At 32.6% G+C, this 22,584-nt stretch overlaps 1 protein-coding gene across 2 annotated transcripts in view; it reads left to right on the forward strand.

Annotated features, from left to right (window-relative positions):
* HEATR5B (HEAT repeat containing 5B) overlaps nt 1-22,584 on the forward strand; it is a 73,850-nt gene that overhangs the window by 6,041 nt on the left and 45,225 nt on the right. For both annotated transcript variants that reach the window (XM_011372087.2, XM_011372088.2), the window contains exons 4-17: nt 896-1,004; nt 2,590-2,739; nt 6,791-6,962; nt 8,399-8,556; nt 9,526-9,775; nt 11,894-12,049; nt 12,543-12,793; nt 14,357-14,468; nt 15,763-15,915; nt 16,922-17,021; nt 17,286-17,395; nt 18,682-18,845; nt 19,551-19,726; nt 21,329-21,434. In XM_011372087.2, coding sequence (XP_011370389.1) covers nt 896-1,004; nt 2,590-2,739; nt 6,791-6,962; nt 8,399-8,556; nt 9,526-9,775; nt 11,894-12,049; nt 12,543-12,793; nt 14,357-14,468; nt 15,763-15,915; nt 16,922-17,021; nt 17,286-17,395; nt 18,682-18,845; nt 19,551-19,726; nt 21,329-21,434 — 2,167 coding nt within the window. The remainder of the gene's footprint in view (nt 1-895; nt 1,005-2,589; nt 2,740-6,790; nt 6,963-8,398; nt 8,557-9,525; nt 9,776-11,893; nt 12,050-12,542; nt 12,794-14,356; nt 14,469-15,762; nt 15,916-16,921; nt 17,022-17,285; nt 17,396-18,681; nt 18,846-19,550; nt 19,727-21,328; nt 21,435-22,584) is intronic.

Consider the following 22,584-nt stretch of genomic DNA (forward strand, 5'->3'; position numbering starts at 1 on the left):
CTGGAGAGTACTGAAAAAGGCATTGGATTTAGAGTTAAAGAGGTGAAGGTCGATTCCCTGATTCTCCTATTTATTACACATATGAGAGTGAGCTAATTTATGTAAATTTAGCTGAATTCTAAATTCCCTCAGCCTTAGAGAAGTTGCTCAGGACTCATATCTATTAGATGTCAGGTTCTAAGATTTAGGCACATTTGCTAGACTCCAAAGCATATGCTCTTCACCTCTATGCCCTACTCTGGCTTCTAAGCTCAACTCACAGCTATTCACTTATTTACATGGGTGGTTTCCTCTCTCCTGAGGAGATGGGCTGCTGTTACATTTCTTCTTCTGTGTAGCCATATGTTCCATTAAAGCCATTTAGATTAAATTTTACAAGTAATTGTTTACTATAATTTGTATATTAAGAGGCAGAAGCTGTGAGCAATACAAGAATATATAACATAGATCTTCTGTTTCTGGAGCTTACATTTCCATTGGCAGGATAAGATATAGCCATATAAAATGGTCAAGTCACAACATAGAAAACTATAATTTTGTCAAAATGAGTGGTCGACATTGTTATATATAATGAGAGAAAAGAGGAGTCTTTGTGGATTGACATAATTTGAGAAGTCTTCATAAAGGAGAAACTTGGGTTTCTTTCCAGAGGATGGGTATGATTTCTTATGTAAATATATATTCTTTTGTTTTCCTAACAAGAATAGAATTTGATTAACTATGGTATTTGTTGTAATTATAAAGAATAAACAAGATGTTTTTGAAAGTTTAAAATTAAGGATTTATAGCCAAAAGTGTCCTGTACAAATACAAATTTATTTCTGAAAATGAGAAAGTATGATAAAATTGTATTATGAACCTGAACAATGACTAATGAAAGTGTCACTTCTTACAGGGCTGCAGTGACTTGTGTTGGAGCATTTTATGAAAAAATGGGGAGAATGCTAGGCAGTGCATTTCCAGAAACAGTAAATAATCTTTTGAAATCTCTGAAAAGTGCAGAGGTAAGTTTTACAATAAATATTAAAATGTTTTGCTTGTGGCAGGAGTTAAATGTCAGTTAAAAATATATGTTTGCCTTTTTCTGTCACTGGAGTATTCACACTGCTTAGTAAGGAGGTAATTTAAAATTATTACTTGCCCTTCTTTTGATGTACATTACCTCATATTTCAGGGAAAAGGGAAAGAATGCTTTCCTTGACAAAGAATAGGTTTACCTATCATTTTTTATTTAGCCCTATAGATTTTTTTGCATCACCATTTTATTTTTTGTGCCATAGCTAATATATTAGTTTCCTAGGGCTGCTGTAATAAATTACCACAGATTGAATGTCTTAAAACAACAGAAATTTATTGTCTCACAATTCTGGAAGCTAGAAGCCTGAAATTGAGATATCAGCAGGGTCATGCTTCCTCTGAAGCCTCTTAGGAAGAATCCTTCCTTGCTATACTAGCTTCTAGTGGTTGCTGGCAATACTTGGCATTCCTTGACTTACCTTGCTTTGTAGATGCATCTCTCCATTCTTTGCCCTCTTTCACACGGTGTTCTCTATATGCACCTGTGTTCTGACTAAATTCTTCTAAGGGTACCAGTCATTGGATTAAAGCCCACTCTTTTCCAGTATGACCTCATCTTTACTTGATTTTATTAGCAAAGACCTTATTTCCAAATGAAGTCATGTTCACAGATAACAGGACTTAGGACCTAAACTAATCTCTTGAGGTTCGGGGGACACACTATTCAATCCACAAAAACTCTTATCAAGTAAAAATAGTTCTGTTTTGTCATGTCGCTTTGTTATTACTTCTGAAAATTTCTTGTAAACTTGAAGTTAACTGAAAATAGACTAAGCCCTGGCCTCTGATGGTCTAATTCCTTTGTCTAGGAAAGCTAAAGGTTTCTGGGATGACAACACCTCTTCTGGGAACTATTTGCCTATTCTTGTGATAAAAATGAATTGAAGACATATTGTTAGGCATTAGGCATATAAAGATGAATAAGACCTCAAAAAGCTTACATTCTAGTGAAAGAGATTGATTTTTGAATAAGTATACTATTAGAAATATGAATCAAGTACTATAAGAGTATGAAAACAAGAGTTTGAATTTGTCACAAGTAGATGAGAGTTTGGCATATGTGACAAGGTTTTTAAATGTGTTAGATGTTTTCTTTCTCTTTTAGATGGTTTATATTACTGCTTAGCTACTTTTTACTTAACCTTTCACATTCTGAAAGTTTAGATTCTTGAGATATGATACCAAAACTTTTGATTTTGTCTTTATTATGCTGCACTTTAACAAGTCATGGAAACACTGGAACGTGTTTACTTGCTATAATTTAATTTCTCAGGAAGTGTTAACTTGCTATAACTTAATTTCTCAGGAAGATACTATTTAATTGAGGTTAGTAATTATTTTCACCTTTCAGAAACTTTCTAGAAAAATTAATTTTATTTTTTTAAACTTACTGTTTACAATTTAGAGATAAGACCATGAGGCACAGAAAACTTTTGTGTTTTGATATGTTCTTGTTTAAATGTGGAGTTTGCTTACAACATCCTTTTTGTTTTGCTTTATTTTCATATCTAGTCTCAAGGGAGAAGTGAAATCTTAATGAGTCTACAGAAAGTTCTAAATGGACTGGGTGGTGCAGCAGCTTCCTCTCATCGTGATATTTACAAGAATGCCAGGTCCCTCTTGACTGACAGGTCGATGGCTGTTCGATGTGCAGTTGCCAAGGTTAGTACTGGACTAGTTTATAATGATGCTTCTTATCCTATTTGCTCTTAAATGATTTTTTTTAAATGATTTTTTTTTTTTAATTTAAAAATTTTACCACTTCTGGACCTTTACCTGAGGAAATCCAAAACACTACTTCAGAGGGACATGAGAGTCCATATATTCATTGCAGTATTATTTACAATAGTCAAGATATGGAGGCAACCAAGGTGTCCATCAGTGGATGAATGGATAAAGAAGAGGTGATACATATATACAATGGAATATTAATCAGCCATACAAAAAGAATGAAATCTTGCCATCTGCAACAACATAAATGGACCTGGAGGGTATTGTGCTGAGTGGAATAAGTCATACAGGGAAAGACAGATGCCATATGATTTCACTTACATATGAAATCTAAACAACATAATAAACAAAACAGAAACAAACTCATAGATAATAGAGAACATTTTGATGGTTGCCAGATAGGAGGGGAATTGGGATGGGTGAAAAGGGAGAAGAGACTAAGAAGTACAAATTGGTAGTTGTAAAACAGGGGGATGTGAAGTATAGTATAAAGAATATAGTCAACAATATTGTAATAACCAGGTATGGTGTCAGACAGGCACCAAATTTATTGGTGTGATCACTTTGCAAGTTATATAAATGTCTAATCACTATGTTATATACCTGAAACTAATATAATGTTGTATGTTAACTATAATTAAAAAATTATTCAAAAAATTTTAAAAATGTAATGACATACTTTTTGTCTTCATGGATTAGTTTCATTTCATTTGTTCTATAATAATATATAAGTGGAAGCATGTAGTATGTGTTCTGGCTGCTTTTTTTTGGGGGGGGTCTGGCTTCTTTCACTCAGCATAATTATTTTGAGATTCATCTTTGTTATTACATGTATCAATAGTTCATTCCTTTTTATTGCTTAATAGTATTTCATTGTATGGCTGTATCTCAGCTGGTTTATTTCTTCACCTGTGATGAACATTTGCATTGCTTCTAGTTTTGACTAATACAGGAAAAAGGCTGCTATGAACATCTGTGTACAAGTTTTCATATTGACACATTCTTTCATTTCAGTTTGATAAATACTTAGGAATGGAATGGCTAGATCATATGCTAAGTTTATGTTTAACTTTTTGAGAAATTGCCACTATTTTCCAAAGTACTTGTACCATTTTACGTTTCTGCCAGCAGAGTATAAGACTTCCAGTTCCTTCACATCCTCTCTAACAGTCTTTTTAATCATAGCCCTTCTTATAGATGTGTACAGGTATCTCACTGTAGCTTTAATTTTTATTTCCCTAATGTGACTAATGATGAGCATATTTTTTGATGCTTTTTTGCCATCCATATCTTCTTCGAGAGAATCTATTCAAAACTTTAGTGCATTGTTTTATTGAGTTATTTGTTTTCTTATTGACTTTTGTGAGTACTTTATAGTTTCTTCATATGTTTCTTTATCAGATACATGGTTTGCAAATATTTTTTCCCAGGCCTTTTTATTCTCTTAATAGTGCTTTTCTGAGAAATTTCGAATCGTTTAAAAGTCTGATTTATCAATTTTCATATATGGATTATGCTTTTGGTGTTCTATCTAAGAAAATTTTTCCCAACCCAAGGTTTCTCCTACGTTTCCTTCATAAAGTTTTATACACTTAGATATATGATCAATTTTGGGTTAATTTTTGTATGTAGTGCAAGATATGAATCAAAGTTCTTTTTGCACATGGATATCCATTCATTCTAGCACCTTGTTGAAAAGACTATTTTTTCTTCCCTAGCTTGCCTTTGAATCTTTGTTGAAAACTGGTTGTCCATGTACATGGACTCTGTATTCTGTTTCATTGCTTATCTTGATGTCAATAACTCTTGATTACTGTACCTTCATAGTAAGTCTTAAAATAAGCTTGTGTTAGCCCTTCAACTTTTTCTTTTCCAAAATAGTTTTGGCTAGGTCCTTTGCATTTTCATATGAATTGTAGCTTATCAATTTCTATAAAAATAGCATCCTGAGATTTTGATTCAGGTTCCATTGACTCTATCTGGGGAGAGATGACATCAATATTAAGTCTTCCAACCCATGAACATGATATAACTCTCATTTATTTAGGTCTTTGATTTTTCTTAGTAACATTTTGTTGCTTTCAATGTACAGGTCTTGCACATCATTTGTCAGATTTATCCCTATATTTAATATTTTTATGCAATTTCAAATGCTGTTACTTTATTTCAATTTCTTGTTGTTTGTCACTAACATATAGAAATAGAATTGATTATGTACATTGATCTTATATTCACCAACTTAAACTGACTTATCAGATTTTTTAGTAGATTCTGTCGGATAGTTTACGTAGACAATCATGTCGTCGTCTATAAATAAAAGCTGTTTTATTTCTTTTCCAGTCTGAGTACTTTTTATTTACTTTTCTTTCCTTATTACACTGACTGGCTAGATCCTTCAGTACAATATTGTATAGAAAACATGAGTGCAGACATTCTTACCTTGTTCCAGATCCTTAAGGGGGAAACATTTGCTCCTTGACCATTAAGTATCATGTTAACTGTTGGCTCTTCTTGATGACTTTTATCAGGTTGAGGAAATGCCTTTTTATTCCTAGCTTTCTTAAAGGTTTTATCAGGAAAGGATGTTGGATTTTGCCAAATGCTTTTTGATTTAAATTTAATTTCTTGTGTTGTTTCTGTTGTTGCTGTTTTCTAATTAAACTCTTTAAGAAAATTATAGATTTACATGCAATTATAAGAAATACTATAGAGAGATTTTTATAAACTTTTACACAGTTCCTCCCATGGTAATATCTTGTAAAAGTATAGTACAATATTATAACCAGTGTAATAGAATAGTGACATTGACACAATCCACTGATCTTGTTCAGTTTTCCTCAGTTTTACTTATATTCTGTTAAAGGCTTTTTCAAGCATTTATTGAGATGATCATTTGACTTTTCTTTTTTAGTTTGCTAATGTAATAAATTACATTGATTAGTTTTAGAATATTAACCAGTCTTTTATTTCTAGGATAAACTATTTGATCATGATATATTATCCTTTTTATGTATTGTTGGATTAGAAGTGCTAAAAGTTTGTTTAGAATTTTTGCATCCATGTTCATGAAGGATATTGGTATGTAGTTTTATACTCTTGGAGTGACTTTGTCAGCTTTCAACATCAGAGTAATACTGGTCTCATAGGATGAGTTGGGGAAGTATAAACTTCTCTTCAATTTTCTGGAAGAGTTTGTGTAAAACTGGTATTATTTCTTGCTTAAAAGTTTGATTAAATTTACCAGTACAGCTCTCTGGGCCTGTTGTTTCCTTTAGGAGGAAATACTAAACTACAAATTCAATTTTTAAAATGGATATTGGGCTATTTAGGTTATCTGTTTTTTCTTGAGCAAGTTGTCTACTTCATCTAAGCTATCAAATTTATTGGCATACACTTTATAATATTCCTTTTTTCCTTTTAATATATATTGAATCTGTAGTGTCATGACCTCTATCATTCCTAATTTTGGTAATTTGTGTCTTCTTTCTCATTTTCCTTATCTCTCTGGCTAGAGATTTATCAAATTTATTGATTATCTCGAAGCAGCTTTTGGTTTCTTTTCTTTTTCAATTTTCTTGTTCATTGATTTCCCCTCTTATCTATATTATTTCCTTTTTTTCCCTGCTTACTCTGTGTTGAATTTGCTCTATGTCATCTCGTTTCTTAATGTGGAAGCCGGGTTATTGATTTGAGACCTTTCTTCTTTCTAATATAGGAGTTTAGCATTAAACATTTCCACCTAAGTACTAAAAACTTTCTCCAGGCAGTAAGCTGGGACTGTTGTAGGGCTCACCTTGTTTGTTTTCCATCTCTTAAGGATTATTATCCTTTATCACCCAATGTCCAGTATCTTGAAAACTGTCGTTTCATATATTTTGTCCAATATTTTGGTTATTTCAGGAACATAAATCTGATTCTTGTTACTCCGTCTCTGGAAATGGAAGTTCTAGGATGTAATTTACTTTTTTTTTTTAAATTATAGTGTCTACTAGAACTACAGAATGAAGCTGTGTTCATGTGGACTGCTGAACTGGAAAATATAGCCACTCTCTGCTTTAAGGCTTTGGAAAACTCAAATTATGGAGTACGAGTGGCAGTGTCTAAACTCTTAGGAACAGTCATGGCTACAGCATTGATGCCAAAACAAGCAACAGGTATTGTTGTTTGCCAACCCTGATCTGGACTGTAACAGATATTTGAAAGTATATGGAATGCTTCCTTCTAAACGAGTTATTGCTTATAGTCAAGTCACTTTAAGGGATTTAAATTGTTAGGTATCTTTGTCTACATTTTTATAAAATCAAAGTACCCAAATGGCATTTTCTTTGGTATAGTTAAGACATTTTTATGATGGTAATGTATAAGGTAATATATAGCAAGTATGTTGGAAGTATAAGCAAGTAAGGTTTATGAAATGGTTTTGTATAATGTTTGAGGGACTGGAATCTGGCACTTTATGTGCTTTCTTACTTTAAATCTCTGATGACTAGATTCCCATTTATAGCATAGTAATTTTTCATTTTTTCTTGACCATGAGTGAGCAGAATCAGGCAGCTTTGATTTTTCATGTGACTTCTGCTCTGCCTCACAGTTTCATGGAGACACGTCAGGGACAGGTGTGTATAGATATTGAGCAAACCCAGCTCTGCTATTGTCTGCACTCCTATTACATCTCCATATAGTAGAAAGAGAATCAGATGTTATAAAGTCAAGTCCTAGGTCTTATGTTTGTTAGCTATGAAACCCTTTGAGCTTTAGTCTCTTCATCTTTAATGATAATTATTTCAACCTGTGAATTAGATGGTGACGATGATGATGATAGGTAACATTTATAAAGTGCTAACTATGTACCAGGCACTGAATTACGTATATAGCAGAATTGTTTTACTTAATCCTCACAAAAACCCCGTGAATCATAAATACTGTTGTTATTCCTATTTTATATTCAAGGAAGTTGGGCTCAGAGAGGTGGTGTAATATATGTTTTAATAAGTCTTCTGTTCAGTGTTTGAGCATGGAAATTAAAACCGAGACAATGAAATTCTAAAGCCTACATACCTAATCATGAGCTTTAGGATTATATATGTGAAAGGACTTTATAAAATAGAAAGCTCTAAACCAGGGATGGCAGGTAGATTGCAGTCCAGTGACATTTTAGTCCATTGGTAACTGTTTTATAGAAAGCGTGGTCCGGATAAAGTTTCTTTATGTCCTGATAAAGTTTCTTTATCTCACAGGAATGAGGGCTGTCTGTGATCAGTGAACAATATCTCCTGTGGGCCTGCATTGCTCTTGTTGTGTTACATGTATCAAGGTTAACATCATTATCAGACTGTGTTGTTACAGATTTATTGAATTGTTTTTAATTTTCTAGTTTCCTCTATTTTTCTTAGTATTTTTGCTTCACATTGAATTTATTTTTACAAGCACATTGTAAGTGTTAAGATAATAAGAAAAACTAAATGACCCTATCTCCTTTGTAATTTAGGTCCGCCTAAAAATAATTACTTGAATTATAAAGCGAGATTATTAGGAAATATTAACTAATAGCAAAATAGAGTTGCTTATATTTGACCTTTCTTCCTGAAAGTCATGCGCCAGAATGTGAAGCGAGCGACATTTGATGAAGTCTTAGAGCTCATGGCCACAGGATTTCTGCGAGGAGGGTCAGGGTTCTTGAAGAGCGGCGGAGAGATGTTAAAGGTTGGAGGGTCCGTAAATCGTGAAGTGAGAGTTGGAGTCACACAGGTCTGTAATTCATGTCTGTAAAAGAGTCCTGGTCATGTCACTTGTGAAAATTCACGGACAACTCTTATGAAATAACTACACACAGAGATTTTTAGTATTGTTTGTTTTATTTCAAAACATTTCTTTTACCAAATGAATGAATTACATTAAATTCCAAATTACATGCTTATGTGGAAGGGTAGATACTTAATAATGTGTAAATAAGCCTATGTCCACTATATTTATATAAATATCTAACCAAATTTTCCCATATTTTATTTGTGAGAAAATCAGATATGAAATAATTTAGTTTTAATTGAAATTATATTCAGGTAGCTAGCTTGAGGCATTTAATAAATTTAAATGTTGTACAATGAGCCTGTAGTTAAAAATACTGGTTAATACTTTAGATTTCCATCAATGATTAATCATCAATGTAATTCTGAAATTAAACCTAACTTGGAATTATAATTTGAAAATAATAATTAACACCAAATAAGATGTTATGGTTAACGATCTAATAATAACGTCTAATAAGATGAAATGTTTCTTTGTGATCTTATTAGTCAAAATCACTCCAACTATTCCTTATTCCTGAAACAGCTATAAAATAGAAGAAACTGTTTTTATCTTACAGTTATAAGCAAGTGCTTTGTAGCTTTAGTATTTATTTAGGATGTTAGGGTTCTTATATTCTTATAACCTATTACCTTTTTCATAACCAGGATGAATTCAGCTTTTCTTCCTTGCTTTACTGTTCTCTGTATTCTTCATGAAGCTATTGTCTTAAGAACCATTTTTAGTCAAAGGTACTTCTACCAGTAATTTCTATGCTAGAAGTACTACAAAGGTCTCAAGTTTTAAATTTTCTGTATTTTAATCTCAAATATACTTTATTTGCATGCCATTATCTGCTGTTTCTGTAGTTGATTTATCTATAATTTCAATTCATTTATATACATTTGTTTGAAGTTTTATCTTTATTTATAGGCATATGTTGTTTTCGTAACAACATTGGGTGGTCAATGGTTGGAGCGTAGCTTTGCTACATTCTTGTCCCATGTACTTGATCTGGTTTCCCATCCTCGGGCGACGCAAACACATGTAGAGGCTGTGTACTCAAGACGATGTGTCTCCTTTATCCTAAGAGCTACTGTGGGCAGTTTGCTAGGCGAAAAAGCCCAGATTGCAGCTGCCAAAGAAATATGCCAAGCTATCGGCAAACAAATGAAAGCAGTAGGTAAGGATTGATGTAATAATGTGTATTGTTGTTGATTACCTTAGTCATTTAGTTATTATTATTATTAATAAATACTAATAGATCCGATTAGTTTATATATTTTTCTGGACTGTGTTTTAATAGTCATTTTATTGAGTATTCTTATTTATTATTAAAACAACATGTAATTTTAGTGAAACAATTTTTAAAGATTTAGGTAGCATGCTTGTAAAATTAGGTTTTCTGTTTTATTTCAAGTACTAATGCTGATTTTATAGCTCTCCTGGTATGCAGCAGCACTGATTTGTTCTCTGTAAGAGATAATCTATTGTGATTTTTGGAGCCTGTTGTTTTATAAACACATGTCGTTGTTGGGATTTTTTACTTCCTCTATAGGCTTAATATGAAGACTCAGAGAAGAACAATCAGGTAGCTATTAGCCCACTATAGGATATACTATAAAACTTCATTAATTCATACATAAAAGAAATCCTTTTCTGAGAAGTATCAATTTTATAAATTTTTTATTTAATAAATTGTTATTGAGTGTCCGAGATTGCAGAGCAGTAATTCAGGGTTTGAATAATGAGTAAGATAAAGTTCCTGCCTTTATGGAGCTTACAATCCAATTAGGGAACTAAAGCAAAGTAAAATGCAAAGTCTATAAGACAGTTTAGTTTTATCTCTGTTGAGAATATACATTAATTAGGCACATTATATTGCCTAATAGAGGTCTTTAATAATTTAATGAATAGATAATTAGTAATTTATATTTAAAAAATATAAATTAAATATTTCATAAAATTAATAAAAATAAACTCACAGATAGTTTAGTTATAGTTTTTGTTGTTTATAATAGTTTACTTAGCAAATCATGTTTTAAATGCATAGGGCTAACTGAAAATTATGAATTGTGAATTAAAGGGTATTTAAATAAATGAGATATCATTCTTTAGATGTGCTAAAATAGTAATCTTTGATTCATAACTTGAAAAATGTTTTTACATTGATTCATTGAAGAAATGTTTGAGTTCCAGAAACACTGTGCCAAATGATGAGAATAAAATAGAGAACCAGAAACAGATAGCACCTGTTCAGGGAGCTTATAGTTTAGTAATCAAAGAAAGAATTCAGAAATATCTAAGAAGTCCAGAAGTATCTAAGAAGAAAAGAGGTATTTAATTAGAGTCCATAATGTGTTAATCTGTTCTATTATTCTACATTATCTATTATTCTATTATTCTACATATTTTATAGTCTATTAATTCATAATGAATGCAAAAAAGGTAAGAAAGTTTTATTGTCATTTAAAGATTATTAATCTTTAAAGGCAAAGATTAGCCAGTTGATTAAAAACATTCTAAAAGCAGAATTAAATGTAGTGCTATATATCTAGGATTTGTGGACCAGAATGTATTCTCAATTAGTAATCTGACAAGGGATTTACAGTTGTTTCATATTAAATACATTTCAAACCTAGTGGAAATTAAAAGGTGAGAGGAGGGAGCAGCAAAGCTAATGGAGATTTTAAGGAACATTCCAGAAAGAAGTTCTAAACCCACTTTCCTTATAGATCCACACTACCAATATATTGCAGTATTTGAAATATCATTAATAATTATAAGTAACAGTAATAGCTGCTAACATTTATTGAATGTGTATTGGGAGCAGCATTGTGCTAAGTTCTTGTATGCATTGACGTTTTAATCATCACAATACTCTTTGAGAAGGACTTCCCTTTCAGCAGATGAGGAACTTGAGACTTAGATAAATCGATTATCTTCCCCGTTGTCACATAGCTAACATGACTGGTGGAACTGGGATTTGAACCCAAGTCTTCTTTTTCTAGACCTGTGCTTTTTGTGCCCAACAGTTTGTTTCTGCTTACTAAATTTAAGTTTTAACCCTGAAAGCAGACAAAATATCTCAGTATATATTTAAGCATTGTCAGTAAGGCATCAAACAATGTTTAAGTTACTTCAGTGTTAACTACATGTTTCCTGCTGAGAAATTACTACATACAAAATTTTTAACACTCAGGCATCAAATGAGATATTATAGGAATATAAATTGTATAGATCGAAAAATTGTATCACAGTTTAATTTGCCCTCATCAAATACATGATTTTGTGTTTCCAGAAGCCGTAGTGAATGATACTAGTGGTGAAAACAAATCTGGGGCAGCAGACATCGCAGCAAGCCAGCATGTGATGGTCTGTGCCCTCCAGGAGCTCGGGAGCCTGGTGCAGAGCCTAAACGCCACCGCATCTCCTCTTATTCAGGAAGCATCGATAGGTATGATATCCACTTACTTGTTGGAATGTTTTTTCACTATTTTTAAAAGTCAGGTAAGATTGATATTTAGTTCCTGATTAATTGCATATTGTCAAATTAGTTTACATCATTTATTAAAAAAATTAAAAAGTTGAGTTTTATTTAACTTAAAATTCACCGTGATAGTCAATCTTGAATTAAATAGTGAAATAAAGTTTGGGAGACAAATCAAGTCATGGTAGTTTTGTTTCTAATTGACTAAAATTTGTCAAATACTTTAATTTTACATCAACATTTATATTTTATTGGATATCATACTGTGTTTTTGTAGAAAATGTTCCTTTAAAGTAATCTACTGTTTATGAGATAATATATGTTTTTTGGCTAAGTTCTGAAAGTATCTGTGTATAACCATGACAATTATGATTTTAATTATTGTGTTGTACATAGTCTTTTAGCTTATGGAATCATTTAACTTCATTAAGGAGTAATTTTTTGAGTATTTCTTTTTTAGGACTTTTGGAGACTGTGACTTCTGTGCTTCTTCATCCAAGTATGGCTGCTCGACTTGCTGCTGCATGGTGTTTGCGCTGTGTGGCTGTGGCATTACCTTTCCAGTTGACACCGTTTCTAGACAGGTGTGCAGAACGCCTCAACAACTTGAAGACTTCACCAGAAGCTGTTAGTGGATACAGTTTTGCAATGGCTGCCTTGTTAGGTGGAGTTCATCAGTGTCCACTGGGCATTCCTCATGCCAAGGGAAAGGTAGGACAGAGATCCTAGGATCATGGGTGGTATCACGTGGGCTTTAGTCTTTATTGGAACACCGTCTGTGTTTAATGTTGAACTGTGTGATCAAACGACAACAGTTTTACCACGATAGTATAAAATATAGTGTCCTACTAATATGGAGTTGACAGATCCTAATTAAAATTTGATATTTAATTCTAACATAGAAATAATAGGTTTTATTTAGGTATAGTATCACTTTATAAGGGGAAAAAAACTTATAATAATTATTTAGAAAGCAGAGCTTTCCTTCAGCTTTTAGAAATAAAAATCGACACTGCTGTATTCAGAGATGTCAGGAGAATATGCTATTTCTATATTTAGCATTTTGATATATGAAATAAAAGTTGAATGGTTTTAATCAGTTCTTTTTCTTTCTACTGTACCTCCCATTATCGTGGTTTTCTTCTCAGGAATATTAAGTGTTTATATAAATATTTACAACTTTACATAGGCAGATTGGGGCTGGATTTTTTACTCTTATTTTTTCTGGAACATTAGGCCCATGTCCATTCATTCCTGTGAATTCCATAGCTACTACTTGAATCTAGGCTTATATCCCTCTCTGTTATACAATTATCTCCTCACTGATTATCCTTGAAGTCTTTTTCTCCCATCTCTCCCACACCATTTTCTTATTTCACATTTGCTTGGAGACACTTAGTGACAATTTCATATTTCACATTTGCTCGGAGACACTCAGAGAATAAAATATAGCCGCCTCTGTTTGGTTAACTGGCACCTTCATAATTTACTTTTATTCTAATTTCCCACTGCTCTAGTCAAACTAGTCATCTTGCTTTCTTCGCATGCTGTTTTCAGCCTCCATGCCTTTGCTCATGCTAATCTTTTACATTAGAATTTCATCCCCTTTCTTGTTCACCAGTACCAAACTTTTCTATGTGTTTAGAGGCCCAATTCAAGTTCCATCATGATACTCAATCTATGATAGCCTTTCTGACCATTACTACATCTCTACCACTATTTTGTCATTGAATCATGTGCTGCTGTTACTTCATATTTTTCCTGTGTCTTCCTAAGACCATAGCACCGTAAGATTAGCTTAATGGCAGTTTCATTATAGGACTTCAACGAATCTTTGACTATAGGATAATAGTACTGATAATAGTATTGTTAAATGGTTATATGGACCCAGTACTCTTCTTAGTGCTTTGCTACATTAATTTATTTAGTCCTTGCAAGAGTGAAGTAGGTACTCCTGTTATTCCTATTTTGCCACTAAGGGAGCTGAGGCAGGGAGGTTAAGTTGCCCCAGGTCAGAAAGCAGGAAGCGACAGAACTGGCATATGAACCCAGACAGTCTCGCTCACTTAACCTCACACTGTTCTGGTCTCCTCAGAGTCATCAGTGCAATCGGGATTGAGTGGGTTTTAATTGAGTGGGTCTCTTTAGAAACAAGTTAACAGAAACAAGAAAAAAAGGAAAACTTCTGTTATAAAGTACACTAGCTATGTATTTTCTTATTTGATTTCTTTAACTTGTTTAAATTGAAATCCAATTCTAAACTTTTTTTTGCAGATGGTAGTTAGTATTGCTGAAGATCTCTTACGAACTGCTGCCCAAAATAGCAGGCTCTCTTTACAGCGCACCCAAGCTGGATGGCTTTTACTGGGAGCACTTATGACTTTAGGTATAACTTATGAGTTTTAGATATAATTTAGGTATAATTAGGTATAATATTTGAGTAGGATTTTGTCTTATTTTAAATTTGTTAGTGGACTGTAAAGAAAATTTAAAAGTGTTCAAGTTCACATTCTCGACTTTGAATGAGGTTGTAAAATGGTAAAGATATTTTTCTCATCATTTGGTAGTAAATTTTTCTTTTTGGCAATTTCTACTTAAGCATATTTTATGAGAAAGTTGTCAAGTTCCACCTTTACCATCAGAACAGCCATGGTCTAACTGATTAGCTTAGTGTTAATCAAAAGAGATGAGATTATACAGGGCATGTTCCATCCCCAAAGTGAAGGCCAGTGATGTAATTTTAGCAGGGTGATAAAGCCATGTTTAAACGGTATTGTTGGTGCTGCCTTCTTGGTGTTATCCTTATGTGCTTCACTTTCCTAAGTGAAGCACATAAGGATAACACCAATTTGTCATTGCTATGACAAATCTAAGATGCAGGCAAAGTATAGCATTGTACATAGAACAGAAATACATGTTATCATTGTGATGGGGTACATCTACCTTTTAGTTCACATGTTTATCTTCTACTATAAAAAGTGTGTGTGTGTGTGTGTTTGTGTGTGTGTGTGTGTGTGTGTTTGTGTGTGTGTACAAAATTACTCTCCACTTTAAACATCTACCTTTTAGAAATTATTTGATCTGGTTTTCTAAAGAAAATAAAAAGTGGTAACTCTTTTCTAGAAATTTATGTTAGGTATGTTAATGATGTGTTAAATGAATTCGTTAGCAATGTATATATAGGTTCCTAGTTCTAAATATACTGCTCCTTCATAAAACTAAATTAACTATATAAATTGTCCCTAAAATGTAGGACTATGTATATGTATGTAAGTGGGAGAGGGTGTATATGTTTATATATTTATAGAAAAGACATCATAAAATGTGCCCTAGATATATTTTATTATTGATAATATGTAATTCACTATTCTGAATATATTTGAGTAATTTATTTTAGGTTACTTTTTGTGGATTTGTTTTATGTTTATGTGCTAAAAATATTGATACTTTTAAAAAAATATTGATACTTTTTAGGTGAATTTTATTATGCTTTGAAAGATTGATATATATATATGTCACCTACTGAATAATAAATATTTTGAAAATGTTAATACTAGAGATAATGTTAATACTAGAGATAAATGATAGCCATTGTTAAAGCTTGTGTGGGGCTCTTTGACTTTTGATTATAATGGATGTTACATGTATGTATAGTTTTGTATTCTCATTTTCTCGGTTAGGACCATCGGTCGTTCGTTACCATCTGCCCAAGATGTTGTTATTGTGGCGAAATGTTTTCCCTCGTTCTTTAAAGGAATTAGAGGCTGAGAAGGCCCGAGGTGATTCTTTTACCTGGCAGGTAACATTGGAAGGCCGCGCTGGAGCTTTATGTGGTAAGAACTGAAAGACATGTACTTTCAGAATATTATTTTATTACTAAAATGTTTGTGAAGTGAAGCAAAATTACTGCTTTGGATTTTTATTTTGATATATAATGGTAAATTTATAGACTTAGATTTAGGAAGAAACTTCATAAATAATCTAAACTAGTTTGCTAATTTTGTAATAAAATGAAGCTGAGACTCTGAGAAGGAGGGTAGAGTTAATGGTAAAACAGGAGCTAGAACTCAGGCCTCTTAATTTGCAGTTACCGCCATCTTCCACCTATCACAGGAGCACCACATAAAAAACCTACTGGATATTTAAAGGAAAAAGAAACTCAGGATTACTGAGTTTATGCTTAGTCTTTTCCATACAGATAAACAGCTGTTTCCTTCTATCATTATCAAATCTGCAAACGATACATTTTTCAGACATCAGCATTATAAAAATTATGAATAAAGTTTTTGCTCAGGAGTCAGCAATTTACAGGAAAGGCTCAAATTTTATTTCATTTGGAAACCAGAATTACACTGGGTGACCCTGTTTTTTTTTTTTTTTAGTTTGTCTCAGGGTGTAAAGTGCTGCTTTTTCCAAACTGAGAGTGATGTACACTTACCTATGAGGACAATAGGGCAAGATGTCAGTTTTGTTCCCATGCATCTAATAGCTGTTTTTGTCTTAGCTCTGTTGCTAAAGAGCCAAAAAAGATATTCCTTCTCAGTGGGCCATTGTGTCCACCCTTGGTTCTGTCTTGAAACTGCTTTGAATTCACGTGGGGTCATAGATCTCTGAATTCTCTCTCATGAAATCTCCCTAACAGATATCTTCCCTCCCTCCATTTCTGCTGTCCACCCTTCTTCTAGCCTTTTCTATTGATTTTTCTCTATAGTTGCAATTGTTCTTCTTTTGGTGTGAACCTTATAATAATTAAGAATTGTAGGTACCTTTATATAATTTTATAAATTTATTCATCCTCACAAAACGGCTCCAAATCTTTCCTTTTTAAAATTTATCTAGCGATGAGGAGTTTTGTTGCACATTGTCCTGAACTTCTAACTGAAGATGTGATTAGAAAATTGATGACCCCTATTGAATGTGCCATGACCATGATGTCACAGTAAGTAGGCAATTGTGACAAGTTAACATCCAATTTTATATATTTATAATGGTCATGTTTGGTATTTCCCTCTAGTATCATATGGGAAACATAAAACTTTATTTTTGTAAAGTGACTTTTTAAATTAGAGTAATAGTATATATTAAATAAAATTGTCTTTTATAGTGTTCTGTTACTAACAGTAAAGGTCAAAAATAAGCTAAAATGAAAATGTACATTGCTGAAAAAGTGTTTATAAGTAATACGTATATCTTGATGTTTTAGCATTCCGTCTGTGATTAAAGCCCATGGAGCTCATCTGAAAGCGAGCGCTGCAATGGTTCGTTTAAGACTTTATGATATCTTGGCTTTGTTGCCTCCAAAAACTTATGAAGGTAAATAAAATTTGTAATATCTAATAAAAATTATTCAATGTACCTTTCCAGTCTTTTTTAAAAAATTAATTTATTTTAATTAGTTTCAAGTATACAGTACATTGGTTAGACATCTATATAGTTCATAAAATGATCCCCCCAATTGCTCCCTCCTTACCCTGGCCCTCCACCTAGCCAATGTATTAATGCTAACTGCATTCCCTATGCCGTGCTCCCCATCCCTGTGCCCATCCATCAGCTACTAATTTGTACTTATTTAACCCTTCACCCCATTCTCTCAGCCCCCCAAACCCCCTCCCCTCTACGTCACCAAATTGTCCACTATATTTGTGAGTCTGTTTTTGATTAGTTTGTTCTTTTTGTTCCTTAGATTCCACATATAGGTGAAATCATATGGTATTTATCTTTCTCTGTCTGACTTATTTCACTCAGCATAATAACATCTAGGTCCATCCATGTTGTTGCAGATGATTGGATTTCATTTTTTTTAATGGCTGAGTAATATTCCATTGTATATATGAACCATACTTAACAGTGTTCTAGGGTTCTGATCACGGCTTTCCCACTAACTCATACGCAAAGGAAGTAGCTAACACCTGCTGAGCACTTACTGTGTTCCAGGCCCCTTTCTAAACTCTCTACATGTATTCACATCTTTGACTCTAACTTCAACCTTATGAGGCAGTTAGCTCTAGCATGTAATGAAGAATCTTGGGTACATAGAGGTAATATTACTTGCCTAAGTTTGAGAGACAGAGCTTAGGTTCAAACCCAGCTGGTTCATTTTTAAAGTCTATGCTTGTAATAACTATCATAAACTGCTTCATGCATATTATAATATAGCCAATAATTTAGGAATCTGGAGGGAGAACAGAAATGTACTTCGCAGAAATGAAATATTGTCAAATAATGTGAAAGTGAGTCATTGATTTGTTTCTAGTTCAACCATGCCCAAAAATTTTGATATATTCTGGTTCAGTGTTTGTGTATCATTGGGTAATTAATAATGAATAATAATTATATCATATTTAATATATTTAAAGAGTCTTTTCTCTATTTGACTTTTTTAGTTACTTTAAATAATTTGGGCTAAAAGGCACAATACAGTAAAAAAAGGAAGTACCATAATTGTTTATTAAAAACATTAAAATATTTCAATTTTTTTTAAAAAAACAGCAACTTAATTATTTTATTTCTGTTGAAAATGACACTGCTCTTTGTGGGCAATGATTGTAATTTTCATAAAAATTATTCTTTTTAATCTGATCCGAAGTTCTGTTTTTCAGGATCTTTCAATGCACTTCTTAGAGAACTGGTAGCAGAATTCACTTTGACTGACAATTCGGCCAATACAACTACGTCACTCCTCAGATCCCTCTGTCATTATGATGATAGTGTTCTGCTTGGTTCCTGGCTTCAAGAAACCGATCATAAGTCAATCGAAGACCAGGTAGTAAACCATACAGTAGAATGAAATACTCGCTTAATTGAAAACAATGGTACTATTACACACTGTCATTTAAAAATAAAATATTATAGACTAAGGTTAAATTTTCATTGAGCTTTCTTATACATTTAAAGATGGCTTCCTGGTGGTAGATAAAAAGTGAAAAAGGTAAATAGCAATAGTTAGAATTTGGTAAATTGTCTTTATTCAATGTTCTTTGTATTTATATACCGTGTGGTGTCTGTGGTAAAGATCAGTCTTAGCTGGTTTTTTGGTTATTGGTGCTTTGTTTTAGTTTGTTTTCTGACATTTGGAGAGGAATGGGAGTTAATAGGTTGAAGATTTAAAAACTTTTTGTCCCTGAATGCAATATTTCTTATGTACTTTTTAAAAAGTTACTAGAGCCTTTTTAAAAGTAATTTGTGTGGGTTTAAAGTTATTCTTGATATTGTTTTACTTGCATCTTTTAGGGTAGGTAGTGTAAAAATATTTTAGAATGAATAGTCCTTTTCTTAAAATTATACGAGGTGTTGTACTGATAGCTTTTTTAATGGTGAAATTATATTTCACCTATTTAAAATTTTTCAGATTCAAGCATTCTGTTCTTTGTTTATGTTTTCTCCTTCCTCCCCTGTTCTTCTTCATGTCCAGTACTTAGTGAGTTTCCTAAAGTAGATTTTGAATGATTTTTATGTCATTCTTTTGCAGCTCCAGCCAAACAGTGCATCTGGAAGTGGGGCTCTTGAACATGATCCATCTTCCATTTATTTACGAATACCTGCTGGAGAAGCTGTGCCTGGGCCTCTCCCTCTTGGAGTTTCAGTCATTGATGCTTCCGTGGCTCTTTTTGGTGTAGTGTTTCCTCATGTTTCTTATAAACACCGGTTAGTATGAAGTTAATCAGGTAATTTTATATGAATTATATTCAAACAGTAGATTTTTCCATCCCAGTTAATTACTGCTTAAACAATAGGCTCATAAATTTAATAACAAGTGACACATACATGATAAAAAAGTCGAATGCAAATTCCACATAATTTAAAACTATGTTTTAGATTTGGCCCTGTGTACAAGCATCTAGTGTCTATTGTATTGTGGACTATGGCTTACATTATAAAATTTTCATTCTAATAGTTTGTTATTTCTGCATAGTACCTTTTTGCTAAAAATTTTCAAATTAAATGAAATAAATATTTTATAAGGAAAAAATTATAATAAGCTTATTTAAAATGTTGTGTATTTGATGTTAGAGGTAGGCAAACGATGCTTAACAGTGCTGTTGGAGATCATGTGTGTCTTATGTGTGTGTTTGAAAGCAGTGTAAATAACGCTCTACTTCCTCACCTGTAGACATGGATCTGTGTCAGAGCAAGTGCAGAAGTCGTCCACTTTAGCCCGCAGTAACTCTAACTGCAGTTCCTACTAGAGGCTAAGTGATTTCTTCCTATGTGGTTTTCAAAGAATGCTTTGGCCTGAGACCCATGTCCTATTAGAAATCAGGCTTAAAACCTTATAGTGACCTTAGGGAGATTTTGATTTCCTGCTTCAGGTCATAGTTATCTTAGAACAACATCCAACCTCTCCATTTTCCTTTGCCCTACCCATTTCTTTTTAGAAAAATCTGAAATGCTTTCATTCTCTTTTATTAAAATAGTTTCAAATGCCTGTGATTTTTATTGTTAACTCTCATTTAAAAAAATTGAAATAATAAAAAAAATGATTCACTTCTTTTTACATTTAAAAAAATGCTCAGAGCTAAATCTTTTTTTTCCTTTTTTAAATCTTGATTAGATTTCAAGGAAAGGACATGAGGCACTATTTTCTTCTGTGTGAGAGTAGTTTTTTTTTTTTAACAATGTTTTTATTCTGATTATAAAAGTCATGTGTTGGAGAAAATCTAGAGCTTACAGAAAAGAGTAGAGAAGCCAAACCTAATCTCACAATCCAGAGATAATCTTTGTTAATATAATATTTCACCTTTTTTTGCATGTGTATGTGTGTGTGTGTATGATATTATAATGTAAAAACATTTTGATTGTTTTTATCTTTTATTTATTTTTTATGGTTGTGTGAGAGTATTTTTAAAAAAGAAAAGAATTATGCCCCCCCCTTTTTATTTCCAATTTAAAGTATCCAAATGCATCATTAATGATTATTATTCTATTGAAGAAACTTTAAGCACCTGCTACTATATGCCAGGCACTTTGTTGAACTCTGGTGTTCATATTAGAGGCCATTGAAATTATGACTTTATTTTGCAAATTGAAACGTAATATTTAGTCTCTTGTCTTGTTCCAGTTGCTAACCACATGTCCATACATTAATTCAGGAGGAGGAGATCTGATTTGGACTAGCTATGGGAATGAAATAGAAATGGGACAACGTGGGGGCCTTATTTATTAAATGATTAGCTTATACTCGTATCTCTTTTTTGAGCCATATTTGAATAAAAAGTACTGCTAATGTGATCTTTACTCCTGTTATAGATTACAGATGTTGGATCACTTTGCTGAATGTGTTAAACAAGCCAAGGGAGTCCGCCAGCAGGCTGTGCAGCTTAACATTTTTACTGCTGTTCTCAGTGCACTGAAGGTATTTATTTTTAAAACAGCAAATGTTCTGAACCAAGATTTTCATTAATGCCTAAATAAGGCAGGTATATCTAGACTAGTATGATATTTATATGTATATCACTTTATAACTATGTTTTTATATTATTTTTATTAAGTTACTAGAAACTTTATATTAGGCTTGTTATAATGAAATATGTTATATGTTAATATTAAAGTTTATTTCTATTTGATTCCTCAGATTTTACAAATGCTGGTAAGTTCTTCCAGAATTTTCAAAGATGCTTGAATAATAAGGTCTAATATTCTAAAGAAGGTTAACTAGATAAAGGTTAAGTTGAGTTTGTGATTTGGATCATAAATCAGGAGAGGCTACGTTATATAGTTGAAAGAATGCTGCACTTCAAGATCGTGTTCTGGTTTAGCTGCTCACTAGGTTTGTCTTGTGTAATTCCTTTTACTTTTTTTGAACCTCAGTTTCTATACATACGAAGTGCAATAACAACTATTTTGCCTGTCAGAGTTTATGTACTATACTATGCAACCTGTAGCTTCTATTATGATGTACTTGAGAACTTTTTATATTATTTAGAACTAAGCTTATTGTATTACTGTTTTAAAATAAAATCGCAGCAATTGTTTAAATGGACATGAATTAAATCATGTTTTGTAAACATCAGGGAAAAGGGATATAGGCATTGGTTATAGAAATACAGGTTTGTACCATTTAAATAAACATTAGTATATGCCCTATTAGTATACGCCCAATCAGCTGATACCAACATCTGAGTTTTTTAAAAGAAGGAGTGCGGTGGTCATGGCCTCCCTCAGTGGTTGGAAGTCCAGTGAGCCAACTGTAATATGGCTGTACAGTACGCTTTTCTTCATAGGTGTGCTCACTAATGCCTCTGCTGTAGTTAACATTTTCCCCAGGCACCATGACTTGGATTTTTGGTTTAAAGTAAGTAAAGTTCCAAGACAGTAACTATAGCTATAATAGAGCTATTAACATTTAGTATGATGAACAAACTGTATCAACATTCAGTTACTGATTATTCTTACCTCATTTTGTCTTTAGGTATATTTTGGATATATTCTTGGTGACATAATTATCTTCTCTGGAATTTTATATAAATGGATCAAAGTTTCATAGTTATCAGGTCTTTTCCTTC

Source organism: Pteropus vampyrus, unplaced genomic scaffold (assembly GCF_000151845.1).
Source record: "Pteropus vampyrus isolate Shadow unplaced genomic scaffold, Pvam_2.0 Scaffold200, whole genome shotgun sequence".
NCBI lineage: Eukaryota > Metazoa > Chordata > Mammalia > Chiroptera > Pteropodidae > Pteropus > Pteropus vampyrus.